Source organism: Eucyclogobius newberryi, unplaced genomic scaffold (genome assembly GCF_026437365.1).
Source record: "Eucyclogobius newberryi isolate DKJ021-1_F unplaced genomic scaffold, fEucNew1.0.hap1 SCAF_11, whole genome shotgun sequence".
In the NCBI taxonomy this organism is placed as follows: domain Eukaryota; kingdom Metazoa; phylum Chordata; class Actinopteri; order Gobiiformes; family Gobiidae; genus Eucyclogobius; species Eucyclogobius newberryi.
Window position 1 is genome coordinate 38,753,794 of NW_027315735.1, and position 25,481 is coordinate 38,779,274.

The 25,481-nt window shown below is 49.1% G+C and overlaps 1 protein-coding gene across 1 annotated transcript in view; it reads left to right on the forward strand.

Moving 5' to 3' along the window:
• The first annotated feature begins 540 nt into the window (after positions 1-540).
• atrip (ATR interacting protein) overlaps positions 541-25,481 on the forward strand; it is a 58,064-nt gene continuing 33,123 nt past the window's right edge. Inside the window, exons 1-7 of the mRNA XM_072432668.1 lie at positions 541-589; positions 751-812; positions 4,920-5,090; positions 6,480-6,583; positions 8,845-9,053; positions 10,558-10,633; positions 11,296-11,406. Coding sequence (XP_072288769.1) covers positions 541-589; positions 751-812; positions 4,920-5,090; positions 6,480-6,583; positions 8,845-9,053; positions 10,558-10,633; positions 11,296-11,406 — 782 coding nt within the window. The remainder of the gene's footprint in view (positions 590-750; positions 813-4,919; positions 5,091-6,479; positions 6,584-8,844; positions 9,054-10,557; positions 10,634-11,295; positions 11,407-25,481) is intronic.

The window sequence follows — 25,481 nt, forward strand, 5'->3', positions numbered from 1 at the left end:
TCTTGCAGCTCTAGCGTCTTGCAGCTCTAGTGTCTTGCAGCTCTAATGTCCCCCAGCTCTAGTGGCCCGCAGCTCTAATGTCCCCTAGCTCTAATGTCCCCCAGCTCTAATGTCCCGCAGCTCTAGTGCCCCGCAGCTCTAGTGCCCCGCAGCTCTAGTGTCCCGCAGCTCTAATGTCCCGCAGCTCTAGTGCCCCGCAGCTCTAGTGCCCCGCAGCTCTAATGTCCCGCAGCTCTAATGTCACGCAGCCCTAATGTCCCGCAGCCCTAATGTCCCGCAGCTCTAATGTCCCGCAGCTCTAATGTCCCGCAGCTCTAATGTCCCGCAGCCCTAATGTCCCGCAGCTCTAATGTCCCGCAGCTCTAATGTCCCGCAGCTCTAATGTCCCGCAGCTCTAATGTCCCGCAGCTCTAATGTTCGCAGCTCTAATGTCCCCCAGCTCTAATGTCCCGCAGCCCTAATGTCCCGCAGCTCTAATGTCCCGCAGCTCTAATGTCCCGCAGCTCTAATGTCCCGCAGCTCTAATGTCCCGCAGCTCTAATGTCTCGCAGATCCAATGTCCCAAACAGGAGGCTCATTCTGCTCTTTTGTGCGACACTTGACCTACACACACACACACACACACACACACACACACACACACACACACATTAGAGCGCCCCCTGGTGCTCCTACATCAGGACTTCAGACTTTTAAACCGCTTTATGTTGATGTTGCATTTGTGATGTTTTATGTCGTTGTGTTTTCCAGGGCCCAAAGCTCCGAGCTCAGAGCGACTCCTGGAGACACAACACACACAGCTCAAGAGGAAGGTGAGGGCATCTGGGTTAGATCTGAGCTCTACTCTGTGAGCTCTACACTGTGAGCTCTACTCTGAGCTCTACACTGTGAGCTCTACACTGTGAGCTCTACACTGTGAGCTCTACACTGTGAGCTCTACACTGTGAGCTCTACACTGTGAGCTCTACTCTCTGAGCTCTACACTGTGAGCTGTGAGCTCTACACTGTGAGCTCTACACTGCGAGCTCTACTCTGTGAGCTCTACACTGAGCTCTACTCTGTGAGCTCTACACTGTGAGCTCTACTCTGTGAGCTCTACTCTGTGAGCTCTACACTGAGCTCTACACTGAGCTCTACTCTGAGCTCTACACTGTGAGCTCTACACTTTGAGCTCTACACTTTGAGCTCTACTCTGTGAGCTCTACACTGTGAGCTCTACACTGTGAGCTCTACACTGTGAGCTCTACACTGTGAGCTCTACTCTGTGAGCTCTACACTGTGAGCTCTACTCTGTGAGCTCTACTCTCTGAGCTCTACACTGTGAGCTCTACACTGCGAGCTCTACTCTGTGAGCTCTACACTGAGCTCTACTCTGTGAGCTCTACTCTGAGCTCTACTCTGAGCTCTACACTGAGCTCTACTCTGAGCTCTACACTGTGAGCTCTACTCTGTGAGCTCTACTCTGTGAGCTCTACACTGTGAGCTCTACACTGTGAGCTCTTCTCTGTGAGCTCTACTCTGTGAGCTCTACACCGAGCTCTACTTTGAGCTCTACACTGTGAGCTCTACACTTTGAGCTCTACTCTGTGAGCTCTACACTGAGCTCTACACTGTGAGCTCTACACTGTGAGCTCTACACTGTGAGCTCTACACTGTGAGCTCTACACTGAGCTCTATACTGGGAGCTCTACACTTTGAGCTCTACACTGTGAGCTCTACACTTTGAGCTCTACACTTTGAGCTCTACTCTGTGAGCTCTACACTGTGAGCTCTACTCTGAGCTCTACACTGTGAGCTCTATACTGTGAGCTCTACACTGTGAACTCTACACTGTGAGCTGTGAGCTCTACATTGTGAGCTCTACACTGTGAGCTCTACATTGTGAGCTCTACATTGTGAGCTCTACACTGTGAGCTCTACACTGTGAGCTCTACACTGTGAGCTCTACACTGTGAGCTCTACACTGTGAGCTCTACACTGTGAGCTCTACACTGTGAGCTCTACACTGTGAGCTCTACACTGTGAGCTCTACACTGTGAGCTCTATACTGTGAGCTCTACACTGTGAGCTCTACACTGTGAACTCTACACTGAGCTCTACATTGTGAGCTCTACACTGTGAGCTCTACATTGTGAGCTCTACTCTGTGAGCTCTACATTGTGAGCTCTACACTGTGAGCTCTACACTGTGAGCTCTACACTGTGAGCTCTACACTGTGAGCTCTACACTGTGAGCTCTACACTGTGAGCTCTATACTGTGAGCTCTACACTGTGAGGTCTACACTGTGAACTCTACACTGTGAACTCTACACTGTGAACTCTACACTGTGAGCTCTACACTGTGAGCTCTACACTGTGAGCTCTACATTGTGAGCTCTACTCTGTGAGCTCTACTCTGTGAGCTCTACTCTGTGAGCTCTACACTGTGAGCTCTACACTGTGAGCTCTACACTGTGAGCTCTACATTGTGAGCTCTACACTGTGAGCTCTACACTGTGAGCTCTACACTGTGAGCTCTACACTGTGAGCTCTACTCTGTGAGCTCTAAACTGTGAGCTCTACACTGTGAGCTCTACACTGTGAGCTCTACTCTGTGAGCTCTACATTGTGAGCTCTACACTGTGAGCTCTACACTGAGCTCTACACTGTGAGCTCTACACTGTGAACTCTACACTGAGCTCTACACTGTGAGCTCTACACTGTGTGCTCTACACTGTGTGCTCTACACTGTGAGCTCTACACTGTGAGCTCTACACTGTGAGCTCTACACTGTGAGCTCTACACTGAGCTCTATACTGGGAGCTCTACACTTTGAGCTCTACACTGTGAGCTCTACACTTTGAGCTCTACACTTTGAGCTCTACTCTGTGAGCTCTACACTGTGAGCTCTACTCTGAGCTCTACACTGTGAGCTCTACACTGTGAGCTCTATACTGTGAGCTCTACACTGTGAACTCTACACTGTGAGCTGTGAGCTCTACATTGTGAGCTCTACACTGTGAGCTCTACACTGTGAGCTCTACATTGTGAGCTCTACACTGTGAGCTCTACACTGTGAGCTCTACACTGTGAGCTCTATACTGTGAGCTCTACACTGTGAGCTCTACACTGTGAACTCTACACTGAGCTCTACATTGTGAGCTCTACACTGTGAGCTCTACATTGTGAGCTCTACTCTGTGAGCTCTACATTGTGAGCTCTACACTGTGAGCTCTACACTGTGAGCTCTACACTGTGAGCTCTACTCTGTGAGCTCTACTCTGTGAGCTCTACACTGTGAACTCTACACTGTGAACTCTACACTGTGAGCTCTACACTGTGAGCTCTACACTGTGAGCTCTACATTGTGAGCTCTACTCTGTGAGCTCTACTCTGTGAGCTCTACACTGTGAGCTCTACACTGTGAGCTCTACACTGTGAGCTCTACATTGTGAGCTCTACACTGTGAGCTCTACACTGTGAGCTCTACTCTGTGAGCTCTAAACTGTGAGCTCTACACTGTGAGCTCTACACTGTGAGCTCTACATTGTGAGCTCTACACTGTGAGCTCTACACTGAGCTCTACACTGTGAGCTCTACACTGTGAACTCTACACTGAGCTCTACACTGTGAGCTCTACATTGTGAGCTCTACACTGTGAGCTCTACACTGTGAGCTCTACACTGTGAGCTCTACACTGTGAGCTCTACTCTGTGAGCTCTAAACTGTGAGCTCTACACTGTGAGCTCTACTCTGTGAGCTCTACACTGTGAGCTCTACACTGTGAGCTCTACACTGTGAGCTCTACACTGTGAGTTCTACACTGTGAGCTCTACACTGTGAGCTCTACATTGTGAGCTCTACACTGTGAGCTCTACACTGTGAGCTCTACACTGTGAGCTCTACACTGTGAGCTCTACACTGTGAGCTCTACTCTGTGAGCTCTAAACTGTGAGCTCTACACTGTGAGCTCTACACTGTGAGCTCTACTCTGTGAGCTCTACACTGTGAGCTCTACACTGTGAGCTCTACACTGTGAGCTCTACACTGTGAGCTCTACACTGTGAGCTCTACACTGTGAGCTCTACACTGTGAGCTCTACACTGTGAGCTCTACTCTGTGAGCTCTAAACTGTGAGCTCTACACTGTGAGCTCTACACTGTGAGCTCTACACTGTGAGCTCTACACTGTGAGTTCTACACTGTGAGCTCTACTCTGTGAGCTCTACACTGTGAGCTCTACACTGTGTGCTCTACACTGTGAGCTCTACTCTGTGAGCTCTACACTGTGAGCTCTACACTGTGTGCTCTACACTGTGAGCTCTACACTGTGAGCTCTACACTGTGAGCTCTACATTGTGAGCTCTACTCTGTGAGCTCTACAGGAACCCCCGGCACCACATTACACTCAGTATGTTTCCCTTGAGCTTCACATTCTGGATCACACCTGCAACGCTCTCATTTCACCTGAAATAAAGTCATTTTACACACAAGCTAAACCCCGCCCCCTTTTACTTTAGAGTTTTAAATCAGATTCAAGGTTTATTTCTTTGTCATGTACATCTAGAGATAGTTTATTCCATCATCAGAGTCTGGAACAGAGAGAGAGATCTGGGCAGAGCCGTGTTAATCACGCGAGCCACGTGAGCCACGTGAGCCACGTTATAGCCCTGTTAGCCACGTGAGCCATGTTATAGCCATGTTATAGCCATGTTATAGCCACTTTAGCCACGTTAGCCATGTTATAGCCATGTTATAGCCACATTAGCCACGTTAGCCATGTTATAGCCACGTTATAGCCACGTTAGCCATGTTAGCCATGTTATAGCCACGTTAGCCACGTTAGCTTGTGTTGACTCATGTCTTGCTCTTCTCTTGGGCTCATGTGGGAGGGATGTTGTGAGGAGCAGGTGTTTGAAGCATGTGCTGTGTGTGCTGCAGCTGGCTGAGGTGGAGGAGGACGTCCTGCTGAAGTCTGGAGAGATCAAAGTTCTGAGGGACTCGTTAAGATCTGCTCAACACCAGGTCGAGACCCAGAGACTGAAGCAAATCCAAGTCCAGGACCAACAACAGAAGGAGCAGAGCCTCAGAGAGAAAGAGCTGCTCAAGAAGGTACAGAGTCCTGGTTTAGTCCTGGTTTAGTCCTGGTTTAGTCCTGGTTTAGTCCTGGTTTAGACCTGGTTTAGTCCTGGTTTAGTCCTGGTTTAGTCCTGGTTTAGTCCTGGTTTAGACCTGGTTTAGTCCTGGTTTAGTCCTGGTTTAGTCCTGGTTTAGTCCTGGTTTAGTCCTGGTTTAGTCCTGGTTTAGTCCTGGTTTAGTCCTGGTTTAGTCCTGGTTTAGTCCTGGTTTAGACCTGGTTTAGTCCTGGTTTAGTCCTGGTTTAGTCCTGGTTTAGTCCTGGTTTAGTCCAGGTTTAGTCCTGGTTTAGTCCTGGTTTAGACCTGGTTTAGTCCTGGTTTAGTCCTAGTTTAGCCCTGGTTTGTCTCTGTTGTCTCAGTTTGTCTCTTGTCTCAGTTTGTCTCTTGTGTCTCAGTTTGTCTCTTGTGTCTCAGTTTGTCTCAGTTCGTCTCTTGTCTCAGTTCGTCTCTTGTCTCAGTTCGTCTCTTGTCTCAGTTTGTCTCTTGTCTCAGTTTGTCTCTTGTCTCAGTTTGTCTCTTGTGTCTCAGTTTGTCTCTTGTGTCTCAGTTCGTCTCTTGTGTCTCAGTTCGTCTCTTGTGTCTCAGTTCGTCTCTTGTCTCAGTTCGTCTCTTGTCTCAGTTCGTCTCTTGTGTCTCAGTTCGTCTCTTGTCTCAGTTCGTCTCTTGTCTCAGTTCGTCTCTTGTCTCAGTTCGTCTCTTGTGTCTCAGTTTGTCTCTTGTGTCTCAGTTTGTCTCTTGTGTCTCAGTTCGTCTCTTGTCTCAGTTCGTCTCTTGTCTCAGTTTGTCTCTTGTCTCAGTTTGTCTCTTGTCTCAGTTTGTCTCTTGTGTCTCAGTTTGTCTCTTGTGTCTCAGTTTGTCTCTTGTGTCTCAGTTCGTCTCTTGTCTCAGTTCGTCTCTTGTCTCAGTTCGTCTCTTGTCTCAGTTCGTCTCTTGTCTCAGTTTGTCTCTTGTGTCTCAGTTCGTCTCTTGTCTCAGTTCGTCTCTTGTCTCAGTTCGTCTCTTGTCTCAGTTCGTCTCTTGTCTCAGTTCGTCTCTTGTGTCTCAGTTCGTCTCTTGTCTCAGTTCGTCTCTTGTCTCAGTTCGTCTCTTGTCTCAGTTCGTCTCTTGTCTCAGTTCGTCTCTTGTGTCTCAGTTCGTCTCTTGTCTCAGTTCGTCTCTTGTGTCTCAGTTCGTCTCTTGTCTCAGTTCGTCTCTTGTCTCAGTTCGTCTCTTGTCTCAGTTCGTCTCTTGTCTCAGTTCGTCTCTTGTGTCTCAGTTCGTCTCTTGTGTCTCAGTTCGTCTCTTGTCTCAGTTCGTCTCTTGTCTCAGTTCGTCTCTTGTCTCAGTTCGTCTCTTGTCTCAGTTCGTCTCTTTTGTCTTTCAGCTTCAGAGTCTTGAGTCTCAGCTTCAGTTTAAAGAAGCAGAACTGAACGACATGAGGAGCAGAGTCCTGAGCGAGCGACGCAGCTCTCCTCTGAGCAGGAACAGGTCTGACCTCCTCTGCACCTCCTTCTCTGCACCTCCTCACACGTCTGCAACATGACAAACATGTAACATGTTTGTCATGTTGTTTCACACATGTGTAACATGTTTGTCATGTTGTGGAGCACGTGTGTAACATGTTGTTTCACACGTGTGTAACATGTTTGTCATGTTGTGGAGCACGTGTGTAACATGTTGTTTCACACGTGTGTAACATGTTTGTCATGTTGTGGAGCACGTGTGTAACATGTTGTTTCACACGTGTGTAACATGTTTGTCATGTTGTGGAGCACGTGTGTAACATGTTTGTCATGTTGTGGAGCACGTGTGTAACATGTTGTGGAGCACGTGTGTAACATGTTGTGGAGCACGTGTGTAACATGTTGTTTCACACGTGTGTAACATGTTTGTCATGTTGTGGAGCACGTGTGTAACATGTTTGTCATGTTGTGGAGCACGTGTGTAACATGTTGTTTCACACGTGTGTAACATGTTTGTCATGTTGTGGAGCACGTGTGTAACATGTTGTTTCACACGTGTGTAACATGTTTGTCATGTTGTGGAGCACGTGTGTAACATGTTGTTTCACACGTGTGTAACATGTTGTGGAGCACGTGTGTAACATGTTTGTCATGTTGTGGAGCACGTGTGTAACATGTTGTTTCACACGTGTGTAACATGTTGTGGAGCACGTGTGTAACATGTTTGTCATGTTGTGGAGCACGTGTGTAACATGTTGTGGAGCACGTGTGTAACATGTTTGTCATGTTGTGGAGCACGTGTGTAACATGTTGTTTCACAGGTGTGTAACATGTTTGTCATGTTGTGGAGCACGTGTGTAACATGTTGTGGAGCACGTGTGTAACATGTTGTGGAGCACGTGTGTAACATGTTGTGGAGCATGTGTGTAACATGTTGTGGAGCACGTGTGTAACATGTTGTGGAGCACGTGTGTAACATGTTGTGGAGCATGTGTGTAACATGTTGTGGAGCACGTGTGTAACATGTTGTGGAGCACGTGTGTAACATGTTGTTTCACACGTGTGTAACATGTTTGTCATGTTGTGGAGCACGTGTGTAACATGTTGTTTCACACGTGTGTAACATGTTTGTCATGTTGTGGAGCACGTGTGTAACATGTTTGTCATGTTGTGGAGCACGTGTGTAACATGTTGTTTCACACGTGTGTAACATGTTTGTCATGTTGTGGAGCACGTGTGTAACATGTTTGTCATGTTGTGGAGCACGTGTGTAACATGTTGTTTCACACGTGTGTAACATGTTTGTCATGTTGTGGAGCACGTGTGTAACATGTTGTTTCACACGTGTGTAACATGTTTGTCATGTTGTGGAGCACGTGTGTAACATGTTTGTCATGTTGTGGAGCACGTGTGTAACATGTTGTGGAGCACGTGTGTAACATGTTGTTTCACACGTGTGTAACATGTTTGTCATGTTGTGGAGCACGTGTGTAACATGTTTGTCATGTTGTGGAGCACGTGTGTAACATGTTGTTTCACACGTGTGTAACATGTTTGTCATGTTGTGGAGCACGTGTGTAACATGTTGTTTCACACGTGTGTAACATGTTGTGGAGCACGTGTGTAACATGTTTGTCATGTTGTGGAGCACGTGTGTAACATGTTGTTTCACACGTGTGTAACATGTTGTGGAGCACGTGTGTAACATGTTTGTCATGTTGTGGAGCACGTGTGTAACATGTTGTGGAGCACGTGTGTAACATGTTTGTCATGTTGTGGAGCACGTGTGTAACATGTTGTTTCACAGGTGTGTAACATGTTTGTCATGTTGTGGAGCACGTGTGTAACATGTTGTGGAGCACGTGTGTAACATGTTGTGGAGCACGTGTGTAACATGTTGTGGAGCATGTGTGTAACATGTTGTGGAGCACGTGTGTAACATGTTGTGGAGCACGTGTGTAACATGTTGTGGAGCACGTGTGTAACATGTTGTGGAGCACGTGTGTAACATGTTGTGGAGCACGTGTGTAACATGTTGTGGAGCACGTGTGTAACATGTTGTGGAGCACGTGTGTAACATGTTGTGGAGCACGTGTGTAACATGTTGTGGAGCACGTGTGTAACATGTTGTGGAGCACGTGTGTAACATGTTGTGGAGCACGTGTGTAACATGTTGTGGAGCACGTGTGTAACATGTTGTGGAGCACGTGTGTAACATGTTGTGGAGCACGCTGTACAGAGAGAGCTCCAGGTTAAACATGTTCTGATCTTCTTCTCTCGTTTCAGTCCCAAACTTGAGAGCTCAGCGTCGCCCTCTGGAGGCTTCATCACTAAAGAGTCATTCAGTGTGCAGGTCAAACCCACACAGCTCTCGGCCAATCACAGCGCACCAGGGCCACCCTCAGCCAATCGGACACCATCAAAGAGCCACAGACAGGAAGTGACACGTGCAGACCCTTTCACCGGCGTCAGAACGCCTAGAGCCAGACAGCCAGGTCAGACCATAAAGACCCTCTGACCCGCTCACACGTCCAGAACACTCTGACCCGGTCACACACGTCCAGAACACTCTGACCCGGTCACACACGTCCAGAACACTCTGACCCGCTCACACGTCCAGAACACTCTGACCCGGTCACACACGTCCAGAACACTCTGACCCGCTCACACGTCCAGAACACTCTGACCCGCTCACACGTCCAGAACACTCTGACCCGGTCACACACGTCCAGAACACTCTGACCCGCTCACACGTCCAGAACACTCTGACCCGCTCACACGTCCAGAACACTCTGACCCGCTCACACGTCCAGAACACTCTGACCCGCTCACACGTCCAGAACACTCTGACCCGCTCACACGTCCAGAACACTCTGACCCGCTCACACGTCCAGAACACTCTGACCCGGTCACACACGTCCAGAACACTCTGACCCGCTCACACGTCCAGAACACTCTGACCCGGTCACACACGTCCAGAACACTCTGACCCGCTCACACGTCCAGAACACTCTGACCCGCTCACACGTCCAGAACACTCTGACCCGCTCACACGTCCAGAACACTCTGACCCGCTCACACGTCCAGAACACTCTGACCCGGTCACACACGTCCAGAACACTCTGACCCGCTCACACGTCCAGAACACTCTGACCCGCTCACACGTCCAGAACACTCTGACCCGCTCACACGTCCAGAACACTCTGACCCGGTCACACACGTCCAGAACACTCTGACCCGCTCACACGTCCAGAACACTCTGACCCGGTCACACACGTCCAGAACACTCTGACCCGGTCACACACGTCCAGAACACTCTGACCCGCTCACACGTCCAGAACACTCTGACCCGGTCACACACGTCCAGAACACTCTGACCCGCTCACACGTCCAGAACACTCTGACCCGGTCACACACGTCCAGAACACTCTGACCCGCTCACACGTCCAGAACACTCTGACCCGCTCACACGTCCAGAACACTCTGACCCGGTCACACACGTCCAGAACACTCTGACCCGCTCACACGTCCAGAACACTCTGACCCGGTCACACACGTCCAGAACACTCTGACCCGGTCACACGTCCAGAACACTCTGACCCGCTCACACATCCAGAACACTCTGACCCGCTCACACGTCCAGAACACTCTGACCCGCTCACACGTCCAGAACACTCTGACCCGGTCACACACGTCCAGAACACTCTGACCCGCTCACACACGTCCAGAACACTCTGACCCGCTCACACGTCCAGAACACTCTGACCCGCTCACACACGTCCAGAACACTCTGACCCGCTCACACACGTCCAGAACACTCTGACCCGCTCACACGTCCAGAACACTCTGACCCGCTCACACACGTCCAGAACACTCTGACCCGCTCACACGTCCAGAACACTCTGACCCGCTCACACGTCCAGAACACTCTGACCCGGTCACACACGTCCAGAACACTCTGACCTGGTCACACACGTCCCTTCTCTGTGTGTCCTGCAGGGGGCGTCCTGCTGGGTCTGCTGCTGCAGCCTGTGTCACAGAAGATCAGTCTGTGTCACCTGCTCAGTCTGACCAGGTACTGGACCTGGACCGAGACTGGACCGAGACTGGACCGAGACTGGACCGAGACTGGACCAAGACGTGACCTGGACTGGACCAGAACCGAGACTGGACTGACACTGGACCGTGACAGGACCATGACTGGACTGGACCAGAACCGAGACTGGACCTGGACCTGGACCTGGACCTGGACTGAGACTGGACTGAGACTGGACTGAGACTGGACTGAGACAGGACTGAAACAGGACCTGGACTGGACTGAGACTGGACTGAGACTGGACTGAGACAGGACCTGCACTGAGACAGGACCTGGACTGAGACTGAGACTGAGACTGGACCTGGACTGAGACTGAGACTGAGACAGGACCTGGACCTGGACTGAGACTGAGACTGAGACAGGACCTGGACTGAGACTGAGACTGAGACAGGACCTGGACTGAGACTGAGACTGAGACAGGACCTGGACTGAGACTGAGACTGAGACTGAGACAGGACCTGGACCTGGACTGAGACTGAGACTGAGACAGGACCTGGACCTGGACTGAGACTGAGACAGGACCTGGACTGAGACTGGACCTGGACTGAGACTGAGACTGGACCTGGCCTGAACCTGGACTGGACCAGAACCAAGACTGGGCCAAGACTGGACCTGGTCTTGACTGTTCTCTGATCTTGCAGGTCATTGGTCGGTGGCAGCGGTGATGTCATCAGTTCAGGGAGTGGTCTGAGTCCGGTTCAGAGTCTGGCCTTGACTGGACTGAACATGATGAGCCTCAACAGGACGTTCAGGTGATGTTCATGTGATGTTCATGTGATGTTCATGTGATGTTCATGTGATGTTCATGTGACGTTCACGTGTCGTTCACGTGTCGTTCACGTGATGTTCACGTGTCGTTCACGTGTCGTTCACGTGATGTTCACGTGATGTTCACGTGTCGTTCACGTGTCGTTCACGTGTCGTTCATGTGATGTTCAGGTGACGTTCACGTGATGTTCACGTGATGTTCACGTGTCGTTCACGTGTCGTTCATATGATGTTCAAGTGATGTTCACGTGTCGTTCATTTGATGTTCATGTGATGTTCATGTGATGTTCACGTGTCGTTCACGTGTCGTTCATGTGACGTTCATGTGATGTTCATGTGACGTTCATGTGATGTTCATGTGACGTTCACGTGACGTTCATGTGACTTTCACGTGATGTTCACGTGTCATTCACGTGTCGTTCACGTGTCGTTCACGTGTCGTTCACGTGATGTTCACGTGTCGTTCACGTGTCGTTCACGTGATGTTCACGTGACGTTCACGTGACGTTCACGTGTCGTTCACGTGTCGTTCACGTGTCGTTCACGTGTCGTTCACGTGACGTTCACGTGACGTTCACGTGACGTTCACGTGCCGTTCACGTGACGTTCACTTGCCGTTCACGTGACGTTCACGTGTCGTTCACGTGACGTTCATGTGATGTTCACGTGTCGTTCGCGTGTCGTTCATGTGATGTTCACGTGTCGTTCATGTGGCGTACACGTGTTGTTCATGTGACGTTCATGTGACGTTCACGTGTCGTTCATGTGATTTTCATGTGATGTTCACGTGTCGTTCACGTGTCGTTCATTTGATGTTCATGTGATGTTCAAGTGATGTTCAAGTGACGTTCACGTGACGTTCACTTGTCGTTCACGTGTCGTTCACGTGTCGTTCACGTGATGTTCATATGACGTTCACGTGATGTTCATGTGACGTTTACTTGATATTCATGTGACGTTTACTTGATATTCATGTGACGTTCATGTGATGTTCAGGTGACGTTCATGTGATGTTCATGTGTCGTTCACGTGTCGTTCACGTGACGTGAACGTGACGTTCACGTGACGTTAAGGTGACGTTCAAGTGACGTTCAGGTGACGTTCACGTGTCGTTCACGTGTCCTTCACGTGTCCTTCACGTGACCTTCACGTGACGTTCAAGTGACGTTCACGTGTCGTTCACGTGTCGTTCACGTGACGTTCACGTGACGTTCACGTGACGTTCACGTGTCGTTTACTTGATATTCATGTGACGTTCATGTGATGTTCATGTGATGTTCACGTGACGTTCACGTGTCGTTCACGTGATGTTCACGTGACGTTCACGTGACGTTCACGTGACGTTCACGTGACGTTCACGTGATGTTCACGTGTCGTTCACGTGTCGTTCATGTGATGTTCACGTGTCGTTCATGTGGCGTACACGTGTTGTTCATGTGACGTTCATGTGACGTTCATGTGACGTTCACGTGTCGTTCACGTGTCGTTCATGTGATGTTCACGTGATGTTCACGTGTCGTTCACGTGTCGTTCATTTGATGTTCATGTGATGTTCAAGTGACGTTCACGTGTCGTTCACTTGTCGTTCACGTGTCGTTCATGTGATGTTCATATGACGTTCACGTGATGTTCATGTGACGTTCACTTGATATTCATGTGACGTTCATGTGATGTTCAGGTGACGTTCATGTGATGTTCATGTGATGTTCACGTGTCGTTCACGTGTCGTTCACGTGATGTTCACGTGATGTTCACGTGTCGTTCACGTGATGTTCACGTGATGTTCACGTGATGTTCACGTGACGTTCACGTGACGTTCACGTGTCGTTCACGTGTCGTTCACGTGTCGTTCAGGTGACGTTCGCGTGACGTTCAGGTGACGTTCGCGTGACGTTCAGGTGACGTTCAGGTGACGTTCACGTGTCGTTCACGTGACGTTCAGGTGACGTTCACGTGACGTTCAGGTGACGTTCAGGTGACGTTCACGTGACGTTCAGGTGACGTTCACGTGTCGTTCACGTGTCGTTCACGTGTCGTTCACGTGTCGTTCACGTGACGTTCACGTGACGTTCACTTGCCGTTCACGTGACGTTCACGTGTCGTTCACGTGACGTTCATGTGATGTTCACGTGTCGTTCGCGTGTCGTTCATGTGATGTTCACGTGTCGTTCATGTGGCGTACACGTGTTGTTCATGTGACGTTCACGTGTCGTTCATGTGATTTTCATGTGATGTTCACGTGTCGTTCACGTGTCGTTCATTTGATGTTCATGTGATGTTCAAGTGACGTTCACTTGTCGTTCACTTGTCGTTCACGTGTCGTTCACGTGTCGTTCATGTGATGTTCATATGACGTTCACGTGATGTTCATGTGTCGTTTACTTGATATTCATGTGACGTTCATGTGATGTTCAGGTGACGTTCATGTGATGTTCATGTGTCGTTCCCGTGTCGTTCACGTGACGTGAACGTGACGTTCACGCGACGTTAAGGTGACGTTCAAGTGACGTTCAGGTGACGTTCACGTGTCGTTCACGTGACGTTCACGTGACGTTCACGTGACGTTCACGTGTCGTTTACTTGATATTCATGTGACGTTCATGTGATGTTCACGTGATGTTCACGTGTCGTTCACGTGTCGTTCACGTGATGGTCACGTGACGTTCACGTGACGTTCACGTGACGTTCATGTGATGTTCACGTGTCGTTCACGTGTCGTTCATGTGATGTTCACGTGTCGTTCACGTGGCGTACACGTGTTGTTCATGTGACGTTCATGTGACGTTCACGTGACGTTCACGTGTCGTTCATGTGCTTTTCATGTGATGTTCACGTGATGTTCACGTGTCGTTCACGTGTCGTTCACTTGTCGTTCACGTGTCGTTCATGTGATGTTCATATGACGTTCACGTGATGTTCATGTGACGTTCACTTGATATTCATGTGACGTTCATGTGATGTTCAGGTGACGTTCATGTGATGTTCACGTGATGTTCACGTGTCGTTCACGTGTCGTTCACGTGTCGTTCACGTGATGTTCACGTGATGTTCACGTGATGTTCGCGTGTCGTTCACGTGTCGTTCGCGTGTCGTTCAGGTGACGTTCGCGTGACGTTCAGGTGACGTTCGCGTGACGTTCAGGTGACGTTCAGGTGACGTTCACGTGTCGTTCACGTGACGTTCAGGTGACGTTCACGTGACGTTCACGTGACGTTCACGTGACGTTCAGGTGACGTTCACGTGACGTTCAGGTGACGTTCACGTGTCGTTCACGTGTCGTTCACGTGTCGTTCACGTGACTTTCACGTGACGTTCACGTGACGTTCACTTGTCGTTCACGTGTCGTTCACGTGTCGTTCACGTGTCGTTCACGTGATGTTCACGTGACGTTCACGTGAAATTCACGTGTCGTTCACGTGATGTTCACGTGTCGTTCATGTGACGTACACGTGTCGTTCACGTGACGTTCACGTGACGTTCACGTGACGTTCACGTGATGTTCACGTGATGTTCACGTTATGTTCACGTGACTTTCACGTGTCGTTCACTTGACGTTCACGTGACGTTCAGGTGACGTTCAGGTGACGTTCACGTGTCGTTCACGTGTCGTTCACGTGTCGTTCACGTGACGTTCACGTGACGTTCACGTGACGTTCACGTGACGTTCACTTAATATTCATGTGACGTTCATGTGATGTTCATGTGATGTTCACGTGTCGTTCACTTGTCCTTCATTTGATGTTCATGTGATGTTCATGTGTCGTTCACGTGTCGTTCACTTGTCGTTCACGTGTCGTTCATGTGATGTTCATATGACGTTCACGTGATGTTCATGTGACGTTTACTTGATATTCATGTGACGTTCATGTGATGTTCAGGTGACGTTCATGTGTCGTTCACGTGTCGTTCATGTGATGTTCAGGTGACGTTCATGTGATGTTCATGTGTCGTTCACGTGTCGTTCATGTGATGTTCATGTGATGTTCACGTGGCGTTCACTTGATGTTCACGTGATGTTCACGTGTCGTTCACGTGTCGTTCACGTGTCGTTCACGTCTCGTTCACGTCTCGTTCACGTCTCGTTCACGTCTCGTTCACGTGATGTTCACGTGTCGTTCAGGTGACGTTCAGGTGACGTTCACGTGACGTTCACGTGACGTTCACGTGACGTTCACGTGACGTTGTCGTGTCGTTCACGTGTCAATCACGTGACGTTCACGTGTCGTTCACGTGTCGTTCACGTGTCGTTCACGTGTCGTTCACGTGTCGTTCACGTGTCGTTCATGTGATTTTCACGTGATGTTCACGTGATGTTCACGTGTCGTTCACGTGTCCTTCATTTGATGTTCATGTGACGTTTACTTGATATTCATGTGACGTTCATGTGACGTTCATGTGATGTTCATGTGTCGTTCACGTGTCGTTCAGGTGACGTTCACGTGATGTTCACGTGAAGTTCACGTGTCGTTCACGTGGCGTTCACGTGATGTTCACGTGTCGTTCACGTGTCGTTCACGTGTCGTTCACGTGTCGTTCACGTGTCGTTCACGTGACGTTCACGTGACGTTCACGTGACGTTCACGTGACGTTCACGTGTCGTTCACGTGTCGTTCGCGTGTCGTTCACGTGTCGTTCGCGTGACGTTCAGGTGACGTTCGCGTGACGTTCAGGTGACGTTCGCGTGTCGTTCACGTGACGTTCAGGTGACGTTCACGTGACGTTCAGGTGACGTTCACGTGTCGTTCACGTGACGTTCAGGTGACGTTCACGTGACGTTCAGGTGACGTTCACGTGACGTTCACGTGACGTTCAGGTGACGTTCACGTGACGTTCAGGTGACGTTCACGTGTCGTTCACGTGAAGTTCACGTGTCGTTCACGTGAAGTTCACGTGTCGTTCACGTGTCGTTCACGTGTCGTTCACGTGTCGTTCACGTGACGTTCACGTGTCGTTCACGTGACGTACACGTGTCGTTCACGTGACGTTCACGTGACGTTCACGTGACGTTCACGTTATGTTCACGTGACTTTCACGTGTCGTTCACGTGATGTTCACGTGTCGTTCACGTGACGTTGACGTGTCGTTCACGTGACGTTCACGTGTCGTTCACGTGTCGTTCACGTGATTTTCATGTGATGTTCACGTGACGTTCACGTGTCGTTCACTTGACGTTCACGTGACGTTCACGTGACGTTAAGGTGACGTTCAGGTGACGTTCACGTGTCGTTCACGTGACGTTCACGTGTCGTTTACTTAATATTCATGTGACGTTCATGTGATGTTCATGTGATGTTCACGTGTCGTTCATTTGATGTTCATGTGACGTTCACGTGACGTTCACTTGTCGTTCACTTGTCGTTCACTTGTCGTTCACGTGTCGTTCACGTGTCGTTCATGTGATGTTCATGTGACGTTTACTTGATATTCATGTGACGTTCATGTGATGTTCATGTGACCTTCAGGTGACGTTCACGTGATGTCCACGTGTCGTTCATTTGATGTTCACGTGATGTTCACGTGATGTTCACGTGACGTTGTCGTGTCGTTCACGTGTCAATCACGTGATGTTCACGTGTCGTTCACGTGTCGTTCACGTGTCGTTCATGTGATTTTCATGTGATGTTCACGTGATGTTCACGTGATGTTCACGTGTCGTTCACGTGTCCTTCATTTGATGTTCATGTGATGTTCATGTGTCGTTCACGTGTCGTTCACTTGTCGTTCACGTGTCGTTCATGTGATGTTCATATGACGTTCACGTGATGTTCATGTGACGTTTACTTGATATTCATGTGACGTTCATGTGATGTTCAGGTGACGTTCATGTGTCGTTCACGTGTCGTTCATGTGATGTTCACGTGATGTTCACGTGGCGTTCATGTGATGTTCACGTGATGTTCACGTGATGTTCACGTGTCGTTCACGTGTCCTTCATTTGATGTTCATGTGATGTTCATGTGTCGTTCACGTGTCGTTCATGTGATTTTCATGTGATGTTCACGTGATGTTCACGTGATGTTCACGTGTCGTTCACGTGTCCTTCATTTGATGTTCATGTGATGTTCATGTGTCGTTCACGTGTCGTTCACTTGTCGTTCACGTGTCGTTCATGTGATGTTCATATGACGTTCACGTGATGTTCATGTGACGTTTACTTGATATTCATGTGACGTTCATGTGATGTTCAGGTGACGTTCATGTGTCGTTCACGTGTCGTTCATGTGATGTTCATGTGATGTTCACGTGGCGTTCATGTGATGTTCACGTGATGTTCACGTGATGTTCACGTGTCGTTCACGTGTCGTTCACGTGTCGTTCACGTGTCGTTCACGTGTCGTTCACGTGTCGTTCACATCACGTCTCGTTCACGTGATGTTCACGTGATGTTCACGTGTCGTTCAGGTGACGTTCACGTGACGTTCACGTGATGTTCACTTGTCGTTCACGTGTCGTTCACGTGATGTTCACGTGACATTCACGTGACGTTCACGTGACGTTGTCGTGTCGTTCACGTGTCAATCACGTGATGTTCACGTGTCGTTCACGTGATGTTCACGTGTCGTTCACGTGACGTTCACGTGACGTTCACGTGTCGTTCACGTGTCGTTCACGTGTCGTTCATGTGATTTTCATGTGATGTTCACGTGATGTTCACGTGTCGTTCACGTGTCCTTCATTTGATGTTCATGTGTCGTTCACGTGTCGTTCACTTGTCGTTCATGTGACGTTCACGTGATGTTCATGTGACCTTCAGGTGACGTTCATTTGATGTTCATTTGATGTTCACGTGATGTTCACGTGACGTTCATGTGTCGTTCACGTGTTGTTCACGTCTCGTTCACGTCTCGTTCACGTGATGTTCACGTCTCGTTCAGGTGACGTTCACGTGTCGTTCACGTGACGTTCATGTGACGTTCACGTGTTGTTCACGTGACGTTCATGTGACGTTCACGTGTCGTTCACGTGTCGTTCACGTGACGTTCACGTGTCGTTCACGTGTCGTTCACGTGACGTTCACGTGACGTTCATGTGACGTTCACGTGACGTTCACGTGCCGTTCACGTGACGTTCACTTGCCGTTCACGTGACGTTCACGTGTCGTTCACGTGACGTTCACGTGATGTTCACGTGTCGTTCGCGTGTCGTTCATGTGATGTTCACGTGTCGTTCATGTGGCGTACACGTGTTGTTCATGTGACGTTCATGTGACGTTCACGTGTCGTTCATGTGATTTTCATGTGATGTTCACGTGTCGTTCACGTGTCGTTCATTTGATGTTCATGTGATGTTCAAGTGATGTTCAAGTGACGTTCACGTGACGTTCACGTGACGTTCACGTGTCGTTCACTTGTCGTTCACGTGTCGTTCACGTGATGTTCATATGACGTTCACGTGATGTTCATGTGATGTTTACTTGATATTCATGTGACGTTTACTTGATATTCATGTGACGTTCATGTGATGTTCAGGTGACGTTCATGTGATGTTCATATGACGTTCACGTGATGTTCATGTGACGTTTACTTGATATTCATGTGACGTTCATGTGATGTTCAGGTGACGTTCATGTGTCGTTCACGTGTCGTTCATGTGATGTTCAGGTGACGTTCATGTGATGTTCATGTGTCGTTCACGTGTCGTTCATGTGATGTTCATGTGATGTTCACGTGGCGTTCACGTGATGTTCACGTGATGTTCACGTGTCGTTCACGTGTCGTTCACGTGTCGTTCACGTGTCGTTCACGTCTCGTTCACGTCTCGTTCACGTCTCGTTCACGTCTCGTTCACGTGATGTTCACGTGTCGTTCAGGTGACGTTCAGGTGACGTTCACGTGACGTTCACGTGATGTTCACGTGACGTTCACGTGATGTTCACGTGACGTTCACGTGACGTTGTCGTGTCGTTCACGTGTCAATCACGTGATGTTCACGTGTCGTTCACGTGTCGTTCACGTGTCGTTCACGTGTCGTTCACGTGTCGTTCATGTGATTTTCATGTGATGTTCACGTGATGTTCACGTGTCGTTCACGTGTCCTTCATTTGATGTTCATGTGACGTTTACTTGATATTCATGTGACGTTCATGTGACGTTCATGTGATGTTCATGTGTCGTTCACGTGTCGTTCAGGTGACGTTCACGTGTCGTTCACGTGATGTTCACGTGAAGTTCACGTGTCGTTCACGTGTCGTTCACGTGATGTTCACGTGTCGTTCACGTGATGTTCATGTGACGTTTACTTGATATTCATGTGACGTTCATGTGATGTTCAGGTGACGTTCACGTGATGTTCATATGTCGTTCACGTGTCGTTCACGTGTCGTTCGCGTGTCGTTCGCGTGTCGTTCACGTGTCGTTCGCGTGACGTTCAGGTGACGTTCGCGTGACGTTCAGGTGACGTTCGCGTGTCGTTCACGTGACGTTCAGGTGACGTTCACGTGACGTTCAGGTGACGTTCACGTGACGTTCACGTGACGTTCAGGTGACGTTCACGTGACGTTCAGGTGACGTTCACGTGTCGTTCACGTGAAGTTCACGTGTCGTTCACGTGAAGTTCACGTGTCGTTCACATGTCGTTCACGTGACGTACACGTGTCGTTCACGTGACGTTCACGTGACGTTCACGTGACGTTCACGTGATGTTCACGTGATGTTCACGTTATGTTCACGTGACTTTCACGTGTCGTTCACGTGATGTTCACGTGTCGTTCACGTGACGTTGACGTGTCGTTCACGTGACGTTCACGTGTCGTTCACGTGTCGTTCACGTGATTTTCATGTGATGTTCACGTGTCGTTCACGTGACGTTGACGTGTCGTTCACGTTATGTTCACGTGACTTTCACGTGTCGTTCACGTGATGTTCACGTGTCGTTCACGTGACGTTGACGTGTCGTTCACGTGACGTTCACGTGACGTTCACGTGTCGTTCACTTGACGTTCACGTGACGTTCACGTGACGTTAAGGTGACGTTCAGGTGACGTTCAGGTGACGTTCACGTGTCGTTCACGTGACGTTCACGTGTCGTTTACTTAATATTCATGTGACGTTCATGTGATGTTCATGTGATGTTCACGTGTCGTTCATTTGATGTTCATGTGACGTTCACGTGACGTTCACTTGTCGTTCACTTGTCGTTCACTTGTCGTTCACGTGTCGTTCATGTGATGTTCATGTGACGTTTACTTGATATTCATGTGACGTTCATGTGATGTTCATGTGACCTTCAGGTGACGTTCACGTGATGTCCACGTGTCGTTCATTTGATGTTCACGTGATGTTCACGTGATGTTCACGTGACGTTGTCGTGTCGTTCACGTGTCAATCACGTGATGTTCACGTGTCGTTCACGTGTCGTTCACGTGTCGTTCATGTGATTTTCATGTGATGTTCACGTGATGTTCACGTGATGTTCACGTGTCGTTCACGTGTCCTTCATTTGATGTTCATGTGATGTTCATGTGTCGTTCACGTGTCGTTCACTTGTCGTTCACGTGTCGTTCATGTGATGTTCATATGACGTTCACGTGATGTTCATGTGACGTTTACTTGATATTCATGTGACGTTCATGTGATGTTCAGGTGACGTTCATGTGTCGTTCACGTGTCGTTCATGTGATGTTCACGTGATGTTCACGTGGCGTTCATGTGATGTTCACGTGATGTTCACGTGATGTTCACGTGTCGTTCACGTGTCGTTCACGTGTCGTTCACGTGTCGTTCACGTGTCGTTCACATCACGTCTCGTTCACGTGATGTTCACGTGATGTTCACGTGTCGTTCAGGTGACGTTCACGTGACGTTCACGTGATGTTCACTTGTCGTTCACGTGTCGTTCACGTGATGTTCACGTGACATTCACGTGACGTTCACGTGACGTTGTCGTGTCGTTCACGTGTCAATCACGTGACGTTCACGTGACGTTCACGTGTCGTTCACGTGTCGTTCGCGTGTCGTTCACGTGTCGTTCGCGTGACGTTCAGGTGACGTTCGCGTGACGTTCAGGTGACGTTCGCGTGTCGTTCACGTGACGTTCAGGTGACGTTCACGTGACGTTCAGGTGACGTTCACGTGACGTTCACGTGACGTTCAGGTGACGTTCACGTGACGTTCAGGTGACGTTCACGTGTCGTTCACGTGAAGTTCACGTGTCGTTCACGTGAAGTTCACGTGTCGTTCACGTGTCGTTCACGTGTCGTTCACGTGTCGTTCACGTGACGTTCACGTGTCGTTCACGTGACGTACACGTGTCGTTCACGTGACGTTCACGTGACGTTCACGTGACGTTCACGTTATGTTCACGTGACTTTCACGTGTCGTTCACGTGATGTTCACGTGTCGTTCACGTGACGTTGACGTGTCGTTCACGTGACGTTCACGTGTTGTTCACGTGTCGTTCACGTGATTTTCATGTGATGTTCACGTGACGTTCACGTGTCGTTCACTTGACGTTCACGTGACGTTCACGTGACGTTCAGGTGACGTTCACGTGTCGTTCACGTGACGTTCACGTGTCGTTTACTTAATATTCATGTGACGTTCATGTGATGTTCATGTGATGTTCACGTGTCGTTCATTTGATGTTCATGTGACGTTCACGTGACGTTCACTTGTCGTTCACTTGTCGTTCACGTGTCGTTCATGTGATGTTCATGTGACGTTTACTTGATATTCATGTGACGTTCATGTGATGTTCATGTGACCTTCAGGTGACGTTCACGTGATGTCCACGTGTCGTTCATTTGATGTTCACGTGATGTTCACGTGATGTTCACGTGACGTTGTCGTGTCGTTCACGTGTCAATCACGTGATGTTCACGTGTCGTTCACGTGTCGTTCACGTGTCGTTCATGTGATTTTCATGTGATGTTCACGTGATGTTCACGTGATGTTCACGTGTCGTTCACGTGTCCTTCATTTGATGTTCATGTGATGTTCATGTGTCGTTCACGTGTCGTTCACTTGTCGTTCACGTGTCGTTCATGTGATGTTCATATGACGTTCACGTGATGTTCATGTGACGTTTACTTGATATTCATGTGACGTTCATGTGATGTTCAGGTGACGTTCATGTGTCGTTCACGTGTCGTTCATGTGATGTTCATGTGATGTTCACGTGGCGTTCATGTGATGTTCACGTGATGTTCACGTGATGTTCACGTGTCGTTCACGTGTCGTTCACGTGATGTTCACGTGTCGTTCACGTGTCGTTCACGTGTCGTTCACGTGTCGTTCACGTGTCGTTCACGTGTCGTTCACATCACGTCTCGTTCACGTGATGTTCACGTGATGTTCACGTGTCGTTCAGGTGACGTTCACGTGACGTTCACGTGATGTTCACTTGTCGTTCACGTGTCGTTCACGTGATGTTCACGTGACATTCACGTGACGTTCACGTGACGTTGTCGTGTCGTTCACGTGTCAATCACGTGATGTTCACGTGTCGTTCACGTGATGTTCACGTGTCGTTCACGTGACGTTCACGTGACGTTCACGTGACGTTCACGTGTCGTTCACGTGTCGTTCACGTGTCGTTCATGTGATTTTCATGTGATGTTCACGTGATGTTCACGTGTCGTTCACGTGTCCTTCATTTGATGTTCATGTGTCGTTCACGTGTCGTTCACTTGTCGTTCATGTGACGTTCACGTGATGTTCATGTGACCTTCAGGTGACGTTCATTTGATGTTCATTTGATGTTCACGTGATGTTCACGTGACGTTCATGTGTCGTTCACGTGTTGTTCACGTCTCGTTCACGTCTCGTTCACGTGATGTTCACGTCTCGTTCAGGTGACGTTCACGTGTCGTTCACGTGACGTTCATGTGACGTTCACGTGTTGTTCACGTGACGTTCACGTGACGTTCACGTGTCGTTCACGTGTCGTTCACGTGACGTTCACGTGTCGTTCACGTGTCGTTCACGTGACGTTCACGTGACGTTCATGTGACGTTCACGTGACGTTCACGTGCCGTTCACGTGACGTTCACTTGCCGTTCACGTGACGTTCACGTGTCGTTCACGTGACGTTCACGTGATGTTCACGTGTCGTTCGCGTGTCGTTCATGTGATGTTCTTGTGTCGTTCATGTGGCGTACACGTGTTGTTCATGTGACGTTCATGTGACGTTCACGTGTCGTTCATGTGATTTTCATGTGATGTTCACGTGTCGTTCACGTGTCGTTCATTTGATGTTCATGTGATGTTCAAGTGATGTTCAAGTGACGTTCACGTGACGTTCACGTGACGTTCACGTGTCGTTCACTTGTCGTTCACGTGTCGTTCACGTGATGTTCATATGACGTTCACGTGATGTTCATGTGATGTTTACTTGATATTCATGTGACGTTTACTTGATATTCATGTGACGTTCATGTGATGTTCAGGTGACGTTCATGTGATGTTCATATGACGTTCACGTGATGTTCATGTGACGTTTACTTGATATTCATGTGACGTTCATGTGATGTTCAGGTGACGTTCATGTGTCGTTCACGTGTCGTTCATGTGATGTTCAGGTGACGTTCATGTGATGTTCATGTGTCGTTCACGTGTCGTTCATGTGATGTTCATGTGATGTTCACGTGACGTTCACGTGTCGTTCACGTGTCGTTCACGTGTCGTTCACGTGTCGTTCACGTCTCGTTCACGTCTCGTTCACGTCTCGTTCACGTCTCGTTCACGTGATGTTCACGTGTCGTTCAGGTGACGTTCAGGTGACGTTCACGTGACGTTCACGTGATGTTCACGTGACGTTCACGTGACGTTGTCGTGTCGTTCACGTGTCAATCACGTGATGTTCACGTGTCGTTCACGTGTCGTTCACGTGTCGTTCACGTGTCGTTCACGTGTCGTTCATGTGATTTTCATGTGATGTTCACGTGATGTTCACGTGTCGTTCACGTGTCCTTCATTTGATGTTCATGTGACGTTTACTTGATATTCATGTGACGTTCATGTGACGTTCATGTGATGTTCATGTGTCGTTCACGTGTCGTTCAGGTGACGTTCACGTGTCGTTCACGTGATGTTCACGTGAAGTTCACGTGTCGTTCACGTGTCGTTCACGTGATGTTCACGTGTCGTTCACGTGATGTTCATGTGACGTTTACTTGATATTCATGTGACGTTCATGTGATGTTCAGGTGACGTTCACGTGATGTTCATATGTCGTTCACGTGTCGTTCACGTGTCGTTCGCGTGTCGTTCGCGTGTCGTTCACGTGTCGTTCGCGTGACGTTCAGGTGACGTTCGCGTGACGTTCAGGTGACGTTCGCGTGTCGTTCACGTGACGTTCAGGTGACGTTCACGTGACGTTCAGGTGACGTTCACGTGACGTTCACGTGACGTTCAGGTGACGTTCACGTGACGTTCAGGTGACGTTCACGTGTCGTTCACGTGAAGTTCACGTGTCGTTCACGTGAAGTTCACGTGTCGTTCACGTGACGTTCACGTGTCGTTCACGTGACGTACACGTGTCGTTCACGTGTCGTTCACGTGACGTTCACGTGACGTTCACGTGACGTTCACGTGACGTTCACGTGACGTTCACGTGTCGTTCACGTGATGTTCACGTGTCGTTCACGTGACGTTGACGTGTCGTTCACGTGACGTTCACGTGATGTTCACGTGTCGTTCACGTGACGTTCACGTGTCGTTCACGTGACGTTCACGTGTCGTTCACGTGTCGTTCACGTGATTTTCATGTGATGTTCACGTGACGTTCACGTGTCGTTCACTTGACGTTCACGTGACGTTCACGTGACGTTAAGGTGACGTTCAGGTGACGTTCAGGTGACGTTCACGTGTCGTTCACGTGACGTTCACGTGTCGTTTACTTAATATTCATGTGACGTTCATGTGATGTTCATGTGATGTTCACGTGTCGTTCATTTGATGTTCATGTGACGTTCACGTGACGTTCACTTGTCGTTCACTTGTCGTTCACTTGTCGTTCACGTGTCGTTCATGTGATGTTCATGTGACGTTTACTTGATATTCATGTGACGTTCATGTGATGTTCATGTGACCTTCAGGTGACGTTCACGTGATGTCCACGT